Here is a 19302-nt window from a genome sequence, read left to right as displayed (position 1 = left end):
TGTGCCCAACTCAACTCCTTCATGGAATGGAAACTTTGGACACCGGCTTTGCTTCTAGCTCTGCTGAAGCCCCAGCTGCACATTTTTCAGGACTGCTTTAAGAGAAATGGGACTTTGCAACCCCAGGGATATAATTTCACTTGAATAAACCTTTCTACCACATCTCATTCTCCCATGTGAGTCTTAGGAAATTCTTTTTCTCAAGATATTGTAAGAATCCCACTAGCAACGGAAAAATTCCACCTGTGCAATTCTCTGATAACATAACCAGTTACCTAACTGCTCTAACAGCAGAAAATGGATCTGGATGGGCAAGTGGGGACTTGTTTGCCTCCTTGGTCTCCCCCAACATCAGGTCTGAGCTCCTCTGTCAGGGACTGGACCTTCTTGGACGCCAGGTATTTGACGGAGAAGCCCTGAGAAGTTGTGGGTATATAAGAGAGTCTTTATTGTAGCCCAAGCAGCCATTGCTGAGACATGAGCTATTAGACAAAGCAGTTCTTCAAAGTACAGTCCTCAGTAGCCGTACACCAGCTAGGTAACAGTACATCTTTCCTACAAAGTAGCAGTAGCCTCAACATAGGAGCTATACAGGAGCCATCCTTAGAGCTACAGCCTCACTAAGTAGCCACCTCTGAGCCTGCTACCTGCTGGTCAGTAACATACTTTAATACTAACTTAGACAAAAGAGGCTTCTTTCCAAATAGTGACCTCACTATTTTTGGGTTACAGAAGGGCACCCTTTTGCAGTATACATACAGTAAGATAACGTGTCCTTGCTTCTGGCACCTGCTTATAGCAACTTAGCCTTGAACACCCTGATTAGGATTCCCATGCTCAGAGTGGCCTTGAACATCCAACACACTATAGATAGGGTCCCCACACCCACCCTGCCCCAAATGGAGGCAAACATGACATCTATGGCTATTTTTATTTAAAGGAAGAACTTGGAATCCTAATCATGCAAGTTAACATAGGGCTCCCAATAAATGATTTCAGGTTTTCTTGCTGAGCAGAATATAGTCAAACACTGCTACAGTTAAATATTTTACCCTTTGTTCTCCCTGTGTGATCTACAATAATAATATGCTTCGTGTTGATATTTACTGCTATGTTGCTGACAACTGCCTGAAAGAGAAGTTGGGGTGCTTCACTGGGCTGGAAAAAGTTTAGCTTAATCAGAAAGCAAGTCTAATTAAGCAAGTTTATTCTATATATATAAAAGGTTAAGTTGGCTCACACATGCGCAATACATATAAAGCTCTCACTGGTGCCAATTGCATGCGTGTGTTTCGATCTGTCATTGTTGACCGGGGAATTTGGTTGACACTTCTATTATAGTAGAAAGGGTGAAGAGAGAAATATTTCTTCTAATTAATTTCCTTTCTATGTGCATGAATCTGTGCACCAGGACACTAGCAAGTAATAAATAACAAAATTAAGTTATAAAGGAGTAGACTTATTAATCTAATATAGGAGAAAGAAGAATAAAATATTAATCTGTATAGTCACATCAAGGCAAAGTACAGAATGTGGAAGTAGAGAAAATGAGTATTTTCATAATTAACCAAGGCAAATATAATATCAATCCCCTTTGTTATGACATAGGAAGGGAAAGTGAAAAATATTCCAGAAAATGTATGCACCAAGAGAGATCCCACCATAGGTTGAGACATATGTTCACATGATGATCTTAATAATCTTGGGTACCATCACCTTCAAAAAGCAATGAGGTATCAGAATGTACTGCAAAATGAAATGGTCATAAAAGTGGCTTGATAACCCTGGGAAATTTCTGCCCTCCATTGATGGAAACTGCATTTCCATTGATCCATAGGTCTCCAAGGTCTCTTCCAGCTTTTATGTGTCATTGATCTGAAGAATATGGGAGTGAATGGAGGTGTGCAGACAGATGGCTTGTGGGACAGTGCAGGACAAGTATGCAATTTTATTACCTGCTGGAGACAGTGAACTATCACTCCAGGTTGGGGAAGGAACCCTCTTGGATGATGGGCCTAGCACACAGAACTAATAAAGTAGGTAGTAGGATAAAAAAGAGACTCTTCAAACTAGCCCCATGGTGATTTCAGCAGGGAAGGTGGAAGGTATCCATCTCTGGAGAAGCACCAGGTGTGTTAGAAGATGCTTTCTCTGAGATGATGCACATGTAGGAGGTGAGACACATCTGGAGTATTTATGTTAACTCAGAGGTCAGATAAGTCAGGAAGGAGGCTCTGAGAAGAGAGTGTAGGATCAATTTGGAGGACTGGAGATCTGTGGAGTGAGATGTCAAATCGGATGGGGCAGTGAGAGGCAACAACAAAGAAGAAGGAGAGAGGGCCAGACTCACTCTGACCATCCAGCCTTCCAAAACTGGTCCAAACAAGTCAGCCCATGATGGGGAGCTCAGTGTACTAACATTGGACTCAGCTTACAAAACAGATAGGTGGAGGGCTGGTCTAAATCAGAACAGTACATGCTCCGACTAACATTTTTTTGTTGTCTATCATTTCCTAAAACCCACTAAGTTCTAGAAAACACAATGTAGGCCTTTACAGATTATTTCTATAATCTGTGGGCACGTAACCTTTAGGGAGCCAATTGGTCATCATGGGTAACAATATTTAAGTTGAAAGAGCAGACATCTACAAGTTATATACATAACTTCTTTGAATGAGTTCTGATCCTTTGTTAAATAAAGATATAATTGCCTCATAACTTCGGAAGATATCTTAAGACATGTTCTTGAGTACTATTGCATCAGTGGCAACAGCATATAAAAAGCATAATAATTTCAGTGGATGATTCTCTCCGATGGTCTTCTCAAAATAATGGTATATTATTGTAGGGAGCGGTTATAGGGTTAAGCCTTGGACTGACCTGCTGGCAAAGCCACAAACAAGTCCCAGCTTAGAGGGCACAGCCCTCTTAGCATAATTAAGCTTGATCTTGTGACTGCTCCCTAGATCTTTCCTGGGTAGCTAATGGGCTGTGGGAGGTGCAGCAAGTGCTGCCAAAACAAGTGAAACTTACAAGAACATTGTAAATTACCTTGTTTACCTCTGACTATAAAATAAAGCATCAGTTTACAATCTGGATCTGTTCTGTGGTCTCAGTCACACACAGAAGATCCACCTAGACCCAGCTTATTCTCTTTGTCTGTCTTTTCTTCCTCCTTCGCTGGCCCTCCCTCAGGCTCGCCGAACCCTTGGCTGTGCTGGCACGGCACATATTATTGCACTAAAAAACAACATAAAAACCACACACTCTCTTTTAATGCCCCAACAAATGCTGATTCCTCAACCAGGCTTGTTCTCTGCTTCACCCGTCACTGTCAGAATAAATCATTTCCCTCTCTGATCTCTCTGTACTATCCCCACATTCTGCCTATGTTAAAGAAAATTGCTTGCATGTTCTTCTCTTGTGAGGCAGAAGTTCCTTGAAGTCAAGGACTTTGCAAATTCACCATATTCACCCTCATCCTGCCATTAATTGAGTTTTGAACAACATATCAAATGCTCAGTGTACTTTTATTCAGTAAGTGAAAGATTGAGAGAATGAAGCTTGGGTTATCTAGACATTTGTTTCACTAACACATAAGCTCACACAGGAAAGCACATGAGTATGTGCACTAGACATCCCACAGGTGGATGTCCTAGGGAGGACTTCTTGGCTAAAATCCACTTTAAAGTCCTGTCTCCTTTTAAATGGAGGAACAGCATGATTAACTAAACTGAAGTGAATGAGGTACAGGGTGCCAAGAGTTGGAGAGAAATTTTCCTTAGTTTGTCAGAGAAGGAAGAAGCTGAGTTTCAGAAGACCAGAAAGGGGAGTTCTTCTTTTAGTTCCAGTGAAAGATGCTTCTAGAACCATTGACTTATTAGGAGTCCTGCTCCTCACTGGAATAAGATGGTGGAGAGTTCACTGGTTCAGGATTGGCCACTGGGTGTGTCACATAGACGGTTTGGAAGACCACAGTGCCCTGAAAAAGACAGGTACAAGGAGGTGCGTTAGTCAGAACCACAATTGCACAAAGGCCTTTAGACATTCTGGGATTCCCCAAGTGCCTGGGAAAGAAGGGGAAGCTTGAAAACCTCTCTAGTCCTCACACTCTTTAGAGCATCTTTCCACCCACTGAGAATCCTACACACTCACGTTGTTATGTGAATAGCAGACGAGTTTGCAGCCAAAGTGGGCAGACGTGCAGGCAATGCAGAACTCCAGGAGGCTAAAGATGAACAGCATGGCAGAAGTAGCTACTCCAAAGGCCTGGAACAAGGAGGAACACGGAGGTGATGAGTGTTGCCTGGGGAATGTGAGGTCTGGCTCAAAGCATGGCTCTGCAATAGACCATGGCTAGGGCTTTGAGGAAGTCCTCTAACCTCATCTCAGCCTCATGGAGAAAAGATCTCACCAGGTTTTGTGAGGGTCACGTGTGTTTGTAAAAGAATTATTTTAACACTTACGACCCGTGTTCTTCTAAGGAAAAGAATAGTCATTGTTTAGGGAAACACCTTGATGACTTATTTCGGGTACAGGGCACGAAACCTAAGGATGGGGTCTGGAGTGAGACAGTGAAACTGTTCTGTGTAGGAAGCGAAGAGAAATTTGGGAGTATGGACAGTCCTCAGAGAGAGCAAAGGGAGATGGGTAGAGGAGAAAGACAGGACTCAACAACATGAAGGGAAGGTGGAGTCTACAAAGAAAGGTATCTTGTGAGAAATTAAGACAAAGCAGGGATGTCTAAGCTCCAGGCATCAGTAGTTACCTCCACCACCTCTCCGAACCTTTAGAGAAAGTCAGCTACTAAAACAAGCTTCCTGGCTTGTGACTGTGGCATTTTGTGGAGAGAAATAATTGGGACTGTCTTTAACTTAAGAAAAATGGTCAGTAAAAGGATCCCCAATGGAACTAATTCAGCGGTAGTTGATTTCATGTGAGCATCAGGAGACATCTAAGTCTTTCCCTTGCTGTTCTACAACAATGCTCAGGAACATGGGATCTCCCACTGTATCTGGGGAGAGAGTTTGGATAGAATCCACTTCAGTTATAAAAAGACAAGAGATGAATGACCACAATAACATTTGGATTGCATTACAGGAGAGAATACATATGAAAGTGAAAGTGCATGGCATATGATAGGTATCAAACCAATGTTGGTCAATCATAATTTTTTAAATGGCTTTGGTGATAGCTGGCTGCTCAGAGAATCCTCTCTCATGGAGAGACCTCTCCTCAGCACTTTCCTTCTCTCCCCTCTTGATTTATCAAGTACTTATTAAACATCTGTTTGCTATGGAAGGCTAAGAAAGCATCTTGAGAGGCACAATCTAGTGAGGGAGGCAGATACAGATGTATTAAATTATAATTTAAATCAGACATGGTAAGAGCTATAAAAAAGCCAATAATAGTCTCAGGGCACTGAGGAGAGAAAGTTTCATTCTCAGTTGAAGATCCAATGATGTGGGTTTGGACATGTGTTTAGGCAAGGGGAACAGCAGGATGGTGATGTCTGAGTAACAGAATCACAGAAGCTTAGGGAGAAGGGGCCTTTACAAATGATGCTGGTATTTTTCAAATGTTTTTAACAACAACATCCTATATAATAAAAGCATAATATGCTAAGTATCCGATGGATCGGTTGATCGCTTGACCAGTCGCTACGACACACACTGATCACCAGGGGGCAGACACTCCGACCAGTAGGTTAGATTGCAGCTGGGGTCCAGCTGATTGGGAGTGGGCAAGAGGGCTGGATATACCCTAGAGCCCTCCCAATGCCCCTCCCCAGCCAGTCGGCCCCCACGGCCCCAATCAGGACCTGGTGAAATGGCCCCTATCAGCGTGATCACTGGCCAGGCCGAGGGACTCCACTGGTGCATGAATTTGTGCACCAGGCCTCTAGTTCTTTTATAAATAAAGCTTTCTAATGGGAGGAGAGTTGGGAAGATAGATAAAAAAGGTGAAGGGTATTAAGAACAACAAATAGGGAGTTATAAAAACAGTCACAGGGAGGTAAATTAAAGTACAGTATAGGGAATGTATTACCTCATAAAATATGTGTATCTAATCATTACACCATATACCTGAAACTAATAGTATTGTTTGTCAACTGTAATTGAAAAATAAATCAATAAATATACCCTTCTATGAAGGAGAAGGGTTCCTTAAGCAGTTTAGATAGTTACTATTTGGTGAGTATTAATTCATGCTTGTTGGGACCTTGAAGCACCCCATCCCTTGGCTCATCTTTTGGTAAGCTATGTTGAAGTCCAGCCCTCCTCCTTCTGGACTGAAGCCAGAGGTGTGTGGGTGCACGGGATGAAAGAGATCAGACATTGGCAGAACTGAGATTCGAAGTCGGATGGTGGTGGCTCCAGCCAGTGTGGTGACTGAGAAACTGGTGAAAATGGCTGGATTCTGGATGCATTTTAAAGGTGAATTCAACAGGATTCCCTGAGGCGTTGGCTCGGAGGTTGCCGGGGGTGGGGGTGGGGGGGCAGAGTGAGTGAATGATTTCACCAGGGTTTGTCGTGAGTGACTGGAAGGATGCAGTTGCCATCAACCTGGAAACGGCAACCTGAGAGAAAGTTTGGGAAGTAAAATATGGATAGGAGATTTGGATATGTTAACATCCAAATATTAGATGGTAAGGGGACAACTGGATACTAGACAGGAGTTTGTGAGAGATGTTTTGCCGGAACGTAGGCATTTGGAGTCAATGTCATAAGGAAAGTGTTTCAAGTCACCAGACTGCATGAGATTGCTAAGGCAGAGTATAGAGAGAAACAGAAGAAGATTGAGGACTGAGTGTGAGAAGTTGGGGGAAAGACAAGAACCAGCAAAAGGGTCAGAGAAGAGAGCAACCAGTGTGGGTGCAGAAACAACAGCTGCAGGGCCTGGAAGCCAACGGGAAGTCCACCAAAGAGGAGGAATGATTGGGCGCTTGAGTAGAGGAGTTTTTTGGAGAACTGAGGCTAGAAGTATGGCTAGCATGGGTTAAAGAGAGATTATGAGAGGAGAGAATTGGAGACAGTGAGGCAGACAATTCTTTTAAGGAATTTTCTGCAGAGAGAGCCAGAGAAATGGAGTGGTAGCTGAAATAACCAAGAGAAGGTTAGTGTGTTATCGAAGATGAAAGAAACAGAAGTGTGTTTGAGTGAGCAGAGAGGGCTGGGCTGCTGTGTAGAGGGAGATACTGAGTTTACATGGGACTCATCTATAGCTGAATTTTCAGATGTTAGCCAAGTGTCCCCTGAGGACTTGAGATGTGTTGCAAATGCAAAATACACACTGGATTTCTAAGACGTGGCACCTAAAATGCAAAATATTGAATTAATAACTTTTTTATATAGGTTACACCTTGAAATGATGTTTTGTATTTATTGGGTTAAATAAATGTATTGCGGAAATTAATTTCATTTTTTTTTTCACTCTTTGTAATACAGAGACTAGAAAATGTAAAATCACACATGTGGCTTACATTAGATTTCTATTTGACAGAATGGGTCTATAGCATTGGTGGCTCATTCACCTATTCATTTCTATGGCTGCTTTCACACTGGATTGAGTACTTGCAATAGAGACCAGATGGCCAGCAAAACCTTAAATGTTCACACTATATCCTTTTTTTAAACACCTTTGCTGACCCTTTTCTCCACAGTAATGGGCAGGAAGATGAGGAGATTGGTGGGTACTGATGTATTTTCTGTATAACTGCATTTAATTCTCCCAACAATGTCAAAAGGTAGGTACTCTTTTATAAAGATGGAAACAAGATTAAGAAAAGTCACTTGCTTAGAGTAACAGCAGTAAAGCTACAGGTAAGGGACTTGAAACTCTGTTCTGATTTAGAGAGCTTTGTTTTCTTTGGTGCTTGGTAAAGAAGCCTGGTGGAGTCAGGCCTTTTCCAATGATTTCCTAAAGATAGCTACATTGGAACCCACAGGAGAATTAGTCAAGAGGGATACTTACCACACCAATATAATGATAGGGGTCCGTGTACCTATATAGGGAGTTGATAACCATATCTGTGATGAGGAGCAGGATTCCAACCATAGAGCAGATTGCACTGGCGATACTCAAGCCCATGCTACTTTTCAGCTGAAGAAGGTACAGAGAAGGTCAGTATGAGAGAGGAAAACAATTGTAGCTGAGATGAGCAGAGTTTCAACAAGTGCTTCATAATTTGAATTCCTGGAACCCTAGATGCGAGGCAAGTAAAGAGATGTCTTGTGCAAAATACAGTAGGCTTGGTGGTAAATTAACTTTGAAAACACCTGGGTTACACAAAGTTAGGTCTTTTGTGCAGGACTTCTCAGAGCCTTTAACAAGGAATATGGATCCCCTGGAGAGGAGACTACTAAATAGAGATCCCTCCCAAGTTATTTAACCATCTTCATAAAGTATCTCATGGGACAAGTATCCCCAAGAATAATGTTTAGGAATCACTGGACTCATTTATCCCACAGGACATGGCTAGAAGACTCAACCAAAGTGTTTTGGGATGGGACCAACTCTGATGCTCCATGATTCTGGTCCATGTGCAGAAAGGCATGCCCAGAATTGATCTTCCCTGTGGAGTTTTTAAATAGATCTCATCTGGTGTGGGACCGGGCCATCCTGGGGAAACAAAGGTACTCTCTTGGTCCAATAGTTGGGGCCAGCAAGCTTTTCCCACGTCAATTCATAGAACTTGTTTGAAAGGATTCCTTTGGGAAGCTGCTGCTTGAGCAGCTTCCCTGTAGAAATGTCTGGCACTGGGCTCTGTGTGCTGCAGGCAGTCAGTGCCTGCTCTGCTGGAGGGGAGTCCTGCACCCCTGGTAATTTTTTGCCTCTTGTAAGATCCTCTCAGGAAAATTATTCTGTCTCTCCATACCCTGAAGCTGCCCTTCCTTCCACCGAATCTTCTGGAGTTTTTCCCCATTTGTGACTCTGTCTAGGTTCATGTGGTCTTGTAAGTGAGTATGAGTGAATATGCATGACAGTGCCCTGTGTCTGCTTATAAGTAGGTGCAAGGATGAAGGAGGCATTGTGTGTGAGCTTCTTTCCCGCGTTGTGTGTCTCTCCTAAGGGTCCACGGTTCAGAGAGCCTGTCTCAGGATGTGACTTACCAGGCAAGAAGATCTTGGTAGCTGTTCTGATGCCACTGAGAGGGATCCTGAAATGATGAACTGGCACAGAAGAGAGGGAGTTTAGAAAAAGGTCAGTGGTCAGGGCCTCACCTTCAGGCTCCAAGCTTCTGATCACACACATATTCTCTCAAACATGCTAGGATCCTCTGCTGGGATCTCCTACTCAACTTGGGGAAAATAAATTAATTAATTAATAAAGGAAGGAAGGAAGGAAGGAAGGAAGGAAGGAAGGAAGGAAGGAAGGAAGGAAGGAAGGAAGGCCTATTTTGTGCCACATGACAGGGCAGTGACTAGGGATAAATATATATTTTAGAATCCAGTATACCAGTTTTTAAACTCTAACTTGAAACTCATTTGATCTTGTGTAAGTTATTAATTTTTTCTTAGTGTATATTTCCTCTTCAAAAAATGAGGAAAACTGTATGTCTTCCTAAGTGTTATTATCATGAGATAATTTGTCCCTTGCTTCTAGCATTTGGTATATCTTGCCCATGGTAGATCCTATACATTGTAGATACTCAATGCAATTACTTCTTTTCTTGCCTTTTCTTTTCCCACAGGCACATCTTGTTGGCCACCCAAAACGATTCACTCAGGCACAAGGGCTCTGGAGGGAAGGAGGAAGGGGTTAACACATTTTCACTGCTGAGATATCAACCCAATGTATCTTTTAGTTACTCCAAAGAATGTTGCATCTCTGCAATGCAGTACATCAGCTATGAGGGCTACAGGGTAGAATGTTTGGATTTATTTCAACACTGATGTTCTGCAGGCATAGTGGCTGATGGAATTCTCTGTTGTCAGTGAGGGTTAGAGAGGGCATCAGATATGATTTAATGGAAGCTTTGCTCAGTCCTACCTGAACTGCTTTTAACTTTGCCTTACTTAACTCCATGATGGCCCATGAAGCACCATTATTATTCCTATTTTATAAAGGGGTGGACTGAGGCTTAGAGATTTGGTTAACACACCCAAGACCATCTAGCAAATAGTATATCTGGGAATCAAATCCAGGTAGTTGACCCCAGATATCATGTTCTTAACCCTCATCCTGTACTCATTCTACTTCAGGGAATGGAAACTGATATTCACAATGAAAACTTATTCTAGCCACCTGTGCCTTCTAAGAGGAATGCCATGTTTCCTATAAATGGAAAAATAAATGTGAACCATTATGTCCTTCTTTTTATACAGACTTGTTGGGGAAGGAAAGAAACAGAAGGCTGGACTTCTGATGTCCCTGCTGGTCCTTTTGAGATGTCTAAGGAGAGGGCCTTTGGTTTGGAGGAGGACTTTAATGATCTTTAGGAAATAGATAGTCCTGGAGTCAAGAAGGCAACAAAGATCAAAAGTGTCCTGTAGGAAAAAGGGAGGGTGGTGTCATAAGGGTGATGGGACCTGAGCAGCCTGGTGGAAGGGGAGATGGCCAGCAAGGCCTTTGAGATGTCTTCAGAGAATCTAACACTCAATAGGAACTGTTTTGTGGCTGTGGTGTTAGTTTTCTCCATTTCCCCAAACTCCACAGAAGTCTGTTATACACACAGGTGTCTGTGGTTGACTAAGTTCCAAGTCTGGGTCTGTGCTGAACAGAGAGACCACTTCAGCCTCAGAAGATGAGACACAAATGGGAACAAGAGAGAGCAGGTACTTGGACAAAGATGCTCCCAAGAATCTAAGCCCTGCCATTTGCAGAGGCTGTGTGTGTGTGTGTATGAGGATGGTGGATGACTCTAGGCTATTTTTATTTAAAGCTCAGTGTATGGTGACTTGGCTGATGTCCAGGTTACTCTGGAGTTTTGCTATTTGTGAGAAAAGTTGCCTTGGGTCACAGATAAGTGATTAGAGAGAAAAACTGTGTTTTGGCATTTAGAAGAGAGGAACATGGTTGGTGGGAGAGGGATTGGATCAGGCGTCCTCAAACTACGGCCTGCGGGCCACATGCGGGTATTTTGGCCTGTGGGCCACATGCGGGTATTTTGGCCTGTGGGCCACATGCGGGTATTTTGGCCTGCGGGCCACATGCGGGTATTTTTGCCGTTTTGTTTTTTTACTTCAAAATAAGATATGTGCAGTGTGCATAGGAATTTGTTCATAGTTTTTTATAAACTGTAGTCCGGCCCTCCAACGGTCTGAGGGACAGTGAACTGGCCCCCTGTTTAAAAAGTTTGAGGACCCCTGGATTGGATTGTGTGTGTGTGTGTGTGTGTGTGTGTGTGCGTGCACGCGCGCGCCTGTGGAAGAGGGAAGACACTAAGAAGAGTGGAAAACAATCATAAAGGCAATACATTGGAAAGAGAAAGGACCTCTGGTTCTTAACCTTTTAAGAGGTTCCAGATCACCCTGAAAATGTGATAAAAACTGTGGGCTTTTCCAGAAAAAAAAATAAATAAAAAACATCTAATATACCAAATATTTTGCAACAAGGTTGACTCTGAACCCATCAAAGGACTCCGGGTTGAGTTCCCACTGCTTAATGTCTGTTCTGTGGCTGGGCAGCCATTCTTAACTCCTGGGGGAAGCATTTTTCTCCTGGAGCACCAGCTCTGAGCCTGAGTCCAACAACACTTGAGCACTGGGCTGATGAACTAGGAAAAGGTTTCCTACCCTCTGAGGTGGGCTAATTAGGAAGCTGCCTGCTTTGGGGCAACGGCACTTTACAGGGCTGTCACTTGGTATATGAACTGAATTTTGTCTCCTCATAATCCATCTTTTGAAGTCTAAACCCCTAGGACCTCCAAATGTGACTGTATAGACGTTTCCAGACTCACTATAGTTTGCCTTATGATTTTTTTTTTACTTTGCAATGGTGTGCAAATGATATGCATTCAGCAGAAACTGTTCTTTGGATTTGAGGTTTGATCTTTTCCTGGGTGAGTTATATGTGGTAAGATACTCTCTGGTGATGCTGGACAGAAGCAGTCAGCCTCAGCTCCCTGTCAGCCACGCAATCACGAGCCTAAACAACACATTCTCTACAGTGTAGTACTTAATGCATTTTTGACTCAAGATATTTTCAATTTATGATGGGTTTTTGGGGATGTAGCCCTATCATCAGTTGAAGAGCATCTGTATTTGAAGATAGGGTCTTTAAGAAGGCGATTAACACTCAGCCATAAGAAAGGATGAAATAGAGTCATTTACAAGAACATAGATGGACCTTGAGAACATTATGCTAAGTAAAATAAGCCAGGCAGAGAAAGCTAAAAACCATATTATTTCACTCATATGTGGGATATAAAACTGAAACTTATGAACAAAAACAGTAGTGTCATGGTTGCCAGAGGAAGGGGAGTGGGGGGAAAGGAGGTCCTAATATGAGGTGACAGGAGAAGATTTGACTTTGGGTGGTGGGCACATGAGGCTATATACAGATTTTATAACTTATAAATTCACACATGAAACCTATATGTTCATGTTGACCAATGCCATCCCAATAAAATTTATTTAAAAAAATTAATAAAGAAGATGATTAAAGTTAAATGAGGTCATATGGGTGGGCCCTAAAACAATGTGAGTGGTGTTCTAATAAGAAGAGATATGAACACAGAAACACAGAGAGGGAAAACCATGTGACGACACAGGGAAGAAGACAGCCATCTACACTCCAAAGAGAGAGGCCTCAGGAGAAACAACCCTTTCCACACCTTGACCTTGGACTTCCAGCATCCAGAACTATGAGATGATAAATGTCTGTTGTTTGGCCACCAAGTCTGTGGTATTTGCTCTGGCTTCCCACATGGACTAAAGTTCTTGGTGAACAAGGCCTGAGCTGGGTTCACAGCCCACGTGCTCTCTTGGCTAAAAAACTTATGCAGCAAAGTACACAACTTGCCAGTGTGTTGGCACTTCTGGAACTCACTTGCAGGGCGACTGACATTACTTACCAAGATGCCTCCCCAGAAGGGATAGCCTCCGTAGAATGAGACAGCGGTGTAGGGCCCAGGCATGATGGTCCCCATGATGATGCCCAGGCCAATGTGTATCAGGCCGATCAGGATCTGGATGGCCTGTCAGGGGAGCCAAAAGCAGAGACCTTTGTTTCTGAGGCCGGATTTTAACCCCTGCACTCTTGGGCCTCCTTTTTATTTTAATAAACATTTTGTTCTCTTGATCAATAAAGTCAGATTTAAAATGTACTAACGAAACAATACTTCCCATAATTACTCCCCACTCAAAGAAAACAACCACTTATATTTTGGTGCATAACGTTCCATTATTTTTTAAAATATATACACTGATAATACAAAAAGGCTCTGCATATTTAACTTAATATTTCATTATGAAAACGTCCCTATGGCATTAAGTATTCTTTAAATATATGCTTTTTAAGGTCTTCCTACATTCCATTATATGGATGATCTGTGGAGGATTAAGACAAAAGATATTGGGCAGGTATAATATGTTTCCATATTATATACAACACTGCAATAAACATCTTTGTAGATAAGTATTTGTGTTCATCTTTTATTTCTTTGAAATATTATTTTAGATTGAATTGTGTCTTCTTTCATTAAATTTATATATCTGTTTGTTAATCTTCATCTGAGGATATTTTTTTCATTGATTTTTAGAATGAAATGGAGGGATGATGGAAGACAGCGAGAGAGAAATACTGATATGAGAGAGACACATCAATTGCCTGTCTCCCAGCTGGGTACTGAACCTGCAACCCAGATACCTTCCCTTGCCTGTGAATTAAACCTGCAAGCCTTTGGTGTACGTGCCTATGCTCTAACCACTGAGTAACTCTGGCCAGGGCTCATATTAATATACTAGAGGCCTGGTGCACAAAATTCGTGTGTGTGTGTGTGGGGATGTCCCTCAGCCCAGCCTGCACCCTCTCCAATCTGGGACCCCTCGAGGGATGTCCAACGGCCCATTTAGGCCCAATCCTCTCAGTAGGATTGGGCCTAAATGGGCAGCCAGACATCCCTCTCACAATCCAGGACTGCAGGCTCCCAACTGCTCACCTGCCTGCCTTCCTGATTGCCCCTAACTGCTTCTGCCTGCCAGCCTGATCACCCCCTAACCACTCCCCTGCCAGCCTGATTGATGCCTAACTGCCCTCCCCTGCCAGCCTGGTCGCCCCTAACTGCCCTCCCCTGCAGGCCTGGTCCCCCCCAACTGCTCTCCCCTACAGGCCTGGGTGCCCCCCAACTGCCCTTCCCCGCAGGCCTGGTTACCCCCAACTTCCCTCCTCTGCCAGCCTGGTCACCCCTAACTGCCCTCCCCTGCAGGCTTGATTGCCCCCATCTTCCCTCCCTTGCAGGCCTGGTCCCAACCAACTGTCCTCCCCTGCTGGCCTGATCACTCACAACTGCCCTTCCCTGCTGGCCATCTTGTGGCGGCCATCTTGTATCCACATGGGGGCAGCCATCTTGTGTGTTAGAGTGACAGTAATTTGCATATTACTCTTTTATTAGATAGGATTAGATAGGATAGAGGCCTGGTGCACGGGTGGGGGCCAGTTGGTTTGCCCTGAAGGGTGTCCTGGATCAGGGTGGGGGTTCTCTTTGGGCATGGGGCGGCCTGGGCGAGGGGCCTGTGGTGTTTTGCAGGCTGGCCACGCCCCCCAGCGACCTAAGCAGAGGCCCTGGGATCTGGGATTTATTTATCTTCTATAATTGAAACTTTGTACCCTTGAGTGGAGGCCTGGGCTCGCCAGAGTGTGCAGGAAGCTTGGCTTCCTCCATTGTCAGGGAAACCCAAGCCTCCTGTTCGCTCCATGGCTGCAGCCATCTTGGTTGGGTTAATTTGCATACTTGCTCCTGATTGGCTGGTGGGTGTGGCTTGTTGGTGTAGCGTAGGTATGGTCAATTTGCATATTGCTCTTTTATTAGATAGGCTTAAAGTTTAAACCTCCAGTGACTTTGAATGGGATCTCATTTGGAAATAGGGTTGCTGCAGATGCAATTAGATAATATGAGGTATAATGGAATAGGGTGGCCCCTACATGACTGCTATCCTTTCAAAGGAATGCCATGTGAAGAGAAACATGCACACCCAGGAGAATGCCGAGATGGTAGTTTTGCTGCCACAATCCAAGGACTTACTGGAAGCTAGGAGACTGGCCTGGAAAAGACTCACCCCTAGAGCCTTCAAAAAGAGCATGGCCCCATGGATACCTTGATTACAAACTTATGAACTGAGACAGTAAATTTCTTGTGTTCTAAGCCACCTGATTGGTAGTACTTTGTTATGGCAGCTCTAAGAAACTAATATATATTCCTGCCCAAATGATAAATAGGTGTATATAGTACAAACATAACAAAGAATACAAATATATTATTTCACTAAATTTACACAAATGTTAGAAAATCATTTAAAACGTCTGCCCCCAATTATTTTTTTTTTCATTAATGATATAGCTTGGGAGTATGTCCATATCATTATAAAAGGAGCTAAAGAACTTTATTTTTATTAAATATAATATATATACATATTGTATTTAAAATATGTTATCATTGATTTTAGAGAAGGAGGAAGGGAGAGGGAGAGATAGAGAGAGAAATACTGATGAGAAAGAAATATTGATCAGTTGCCTCCTACTAGAGATGGAGTCTGCCACTGGGCATGTGCCCTGACTGGGAATAGAGCTGGCGACCACTGAGTACATGGGTTGATGGTCAACCAACTGAGCCACACTGGCAGGGCAAAGAGCATATCCTTTTTATAGCTCCATCACATTTCATTCTTCAGACATATAATACATTGATTTAACCAGTATTATATTGATAAATATTTTGGTTATCCCCAATCTTTTCCTATTATAACAGGGTATAGGATATAGGATATAAAAAAAAACCTCATGTCTAATTGACTAACTAATCAAAGATTGAAAGAATATGCTAATAAAACTTATAGTCTAAAATATTAATAATTTCATATTTAAGCATATTACACAGGCAGAAGCAGTTCCAACTCCCCTTTTCACTGGCCTCTACCATAATTGTGTAATACATGCTAATGGCTGGCCAGGCCTGCAATATCATATCCCCAGAAATAAAACCCACAAAGAGAAAAAAATACGAGATATGTCTGCTGACAGACATGAAAGAGAGCATCAAACCCACTGAGAGCTTAAATGTAAAACTGATGTCATCAGCATTCCTTAATTCCCTTCTCTCACGATCCCTCTATAAAAACATTTTGCCTACCCTGAGACATTAAGATGGTTGCTAAGACATGAGCCTGCTATCTTCTCAGGTAGTCAGTACCTAAATAAATCCCTTTCCTTCCATCAGCAATAGTGTTGTGTATTTGGCTTCACAGCAGCAGGCAAAAGAACCTGAGGATCATTTGAGCCAGTTTCACCATCACAAACCATGCTGCAATAAATAACCTCATACATGTCATATTTCTTATGTGTACAGACATATCTATAAGACAAGCCTCAGAAGTGGAATTATTATGTATTTTAAAATTTGGCAGATACAGAAAGCCTTTCATACAAATTGTATTGATTAACATTGATATGAGCAGTAAATGGGGGTGAAGCTAGGATTTGAGCCTGGACAGCCTGAGTCAGAGTCCATGCATGCATTCATTTACCCATGTAATGAGTGGGCTTTCCCTTGTCTCATCCAGGACAGCCTTTGGGGGAAAAATCATCGTGAGCTCTTATTTTGTTCCCATTGGAGAAAGATTCCATTCAAGCACATTGGGTTTAGAATCCACCTTCTGTCTCACTGGACCCACTTCTTCCAGAGGCCACATGGGTCAACATGGATTCTGGCAACACAACCAACATTCCAATTTACTGCTTCTTTGTTGCTTTTCTTTCTCTTTCCTAAAATGCCCAAGAGAGATAATACAAGGTCCCACCCAGAGGCCCTGGTGATGCTGGAGAGCCGAGCTTCTTAATAGACCTGAGTTTGGCAAGGCTGGGTCAGCTCCAGCCCCACCTGCTGGATTTGGAGATTCTGTGTTTCCGAACCTCCTCCCACCCCTGACTCCAACCATGTGGCCAGTGCACACAGTGTGAAACTTCACTTACCCCTAAAACTTTGGCTTCTTTAAAGGATCTCTGGGCAGGTTGCATAGACCGACGTGGCTCCAAACTAGGCGGGTTCCCAGAAATTTGTTGGACTTGGGATTGGTTAAGTGGAGACACAGGCACTTGAGACATGCTTCCCGGGATCACAGGATACCTGTTGTGGGGTGCCATCACAAACACAGAATTGGCCGAGGGGCCTGCTAAAGTCATGATATTAAATTTATGATATTAAGATATAAATGCAGTAGAATCATCCCTCACATATGCATTAATGTTTACATTGAAAAAGGACTTTTGCTTTCATTAAACTCATTTGAGCATCTAAATCCCCTAGGGATTTATTGTTTTAGAGATATTAGATAGCAGTTAGAGGGGAAATTTAGAGAAAAAGTTAAAGTGAGTTGTAGTAACATATTGGGAAGCAACTTCTAAATAAACCTCACAGAATTCCATAGCATAACAAATACATTTGAAGACAAGATGGTACATCCTCAGAAATACTCAAGAAGTCGGCACCTCTGGTGATTGGCCATGTTGGTAGGACTCTCAGCTGTAGAACATTCTAAAATGACTTACCGTGCATACCTGAATCTCCCATCTGTGAGAGTGCATTCTTTGAGGCATTTTATCAGGTTGGATTTTTAATCTATTTTCCTATTCTTCAGACACTACTTGTCCTTTCTCCTCAATGCCGTAAACCGATACACATATATTTATTAAAATACTTTACCCCTGGATGTCTCTCTATAATGTCCTAAGTTCCTAAACAACAGTGACAGTATTTATTAGTTATAATTACAACAGTTACCCCTGAGTATCTGGTAAGTAACTTGGTATCATGTCACTTTCACTGTAGTTTGTTTCTAAGCTGCTCTCACAGATCTTTATACACATGATCTCTAATTTTTATAATAACTCTGTGGGGAGATAATAAATATAGTACTACTCTTATTTAATAGAGAAGGTAACTAAAGATAAAGAAGCTTCATTATTTCTAATTAAGGGTCCTATGAAGCAGAGATTTTGAACAGTCTCTCTGGCTGCAACGTCTTCATAGATTTTTCTTAAAGGAAAGCACGTTGTATTAGAAATTATAAATTTAGCAGCTTCAAACAGAATTCATTTATTAGCTCCTGTCTGTGTAGGTCAGAAGTCTGGCATGGCTGGGGTCCCTGATCAGGGTCTGTCAAGGCTGAAAGCAAAGTGCCTAACCTGACTGAATTTTTTTTCTTTCTCTTTTTTTTTTTTTTTTTTTGGAGCAGACCCTCAAAAGCTAGTACAATAATCCCTGCCATGGGCTCATCCTCACACCCACAGTTATCGTAAGTCTCAATTGGCAGAAAAACCTTATCAGCATCCCTGAGCTATCCATAGAAACCATTAGATTAAGTATACTCACTTTGTTCTGCCAGTGGTTAAGTCTCCCTTGGTCCTCTTTCCCAGAGCTTGTTGTAGGCGACCTACTACTCCGGAAAGAAAAAACACACTGAGTTCAATGTTCCCAAAAGAGCAATCACACTGGGTTCAGTTGGGAAATATGTTTAGGAAGATCTAAATCAAAGCCCTAGGGGCAGGGCATGTCACTAGCTGCCTAGAGCTCAGTTTCCCCACCCACATTTACTTCCTATGAATGCCAAGTGACCAATTAAATGCAGTTCAATTGGATAAGTGTTTAATGGTGTTGTTGTGGAGAATAAAGGGTTGTGCTTGGTGGACAGGGAGACACAGAAACGAACTGGGCACTCAGGGGCACTGTATATGGCTGCATGTAAGAGAGAATAACAAAGCCCCCAGGGGAGAAACATGAACCCTTCATCATGTACTAGTAGTTCTGTTAGGAATGCAGGGCAATGCAATCCTTAATGGTCATTCGTAAGCTTCCTGCCATAGGAGAACAAAAGACCAGGAAAAGCTTGCTGGACACCAAGAGTCAGACCATATAAGGAATGGAAACTGTCCTGAAGATACCTGACCACACACCTACATTCCATCCTCATTCCAAGTTCACCTTAGCACCCAAACCCACTGAAGACAAGTTTCCTGCCAGTGACTGCATATAAGGATGAAACTCCAGGGCCTGGGTGCTGCCATCATCGACACAATGTCCCCTTGGCATGGTGCTGTGCAGTCCTTCCTTTGGATATCCCCTTCCCTTAAATAAATTTAATTTTT

The 19302-nt window shown here is 42.7% G+C and overlaps 1 protein-coding gene across 1 annotated transcript; it reads right to left on the bottom strand.

Annotated features, from left to right (window-relative positions):
• Positions 1-3880: 3880 nt before the first annotated feature.
• Positions 3881-17346, bottom strand: LOC103292683 (membrane-spanning 4-domains subfamily A member 8-like; the record flags this gene model as incomplete). Its single annotated transcript, XM_054725691.1, has 6 exons — positions 3881-3982; positions 4156-4306; positions 8006-8103; positions 9114-9173; positions 13019-13141; positions 17131-17346. Coding segments are annotated over 6 exons (750 nt in total), but the record flags the coding sequence as incomplete, so codon positions are not given.
• Positions 17347-19302: the final 1956 nt, after the last annotated feature.

This window comes from Eptesicus fuscus, chromosome 13 (assembly GCF_027574615.1).
Source record: "Eptesicus fuscus isolate TK198812 chromosome 13, DD_ASM_mEF_20220401, whole genome shotgun sequence".
NCBI classification, from domain to species: Eukaryota; Metazoa; Chordata; class Mammalia; order Chiroptera; family Vespertilionidae; genus Eptesicus; species Eptesicus fuscus.
Note: the sequence above shows the minus strand (reverse complement) of the source record. Positions and strands in the feature narration are given on the sequence as shown.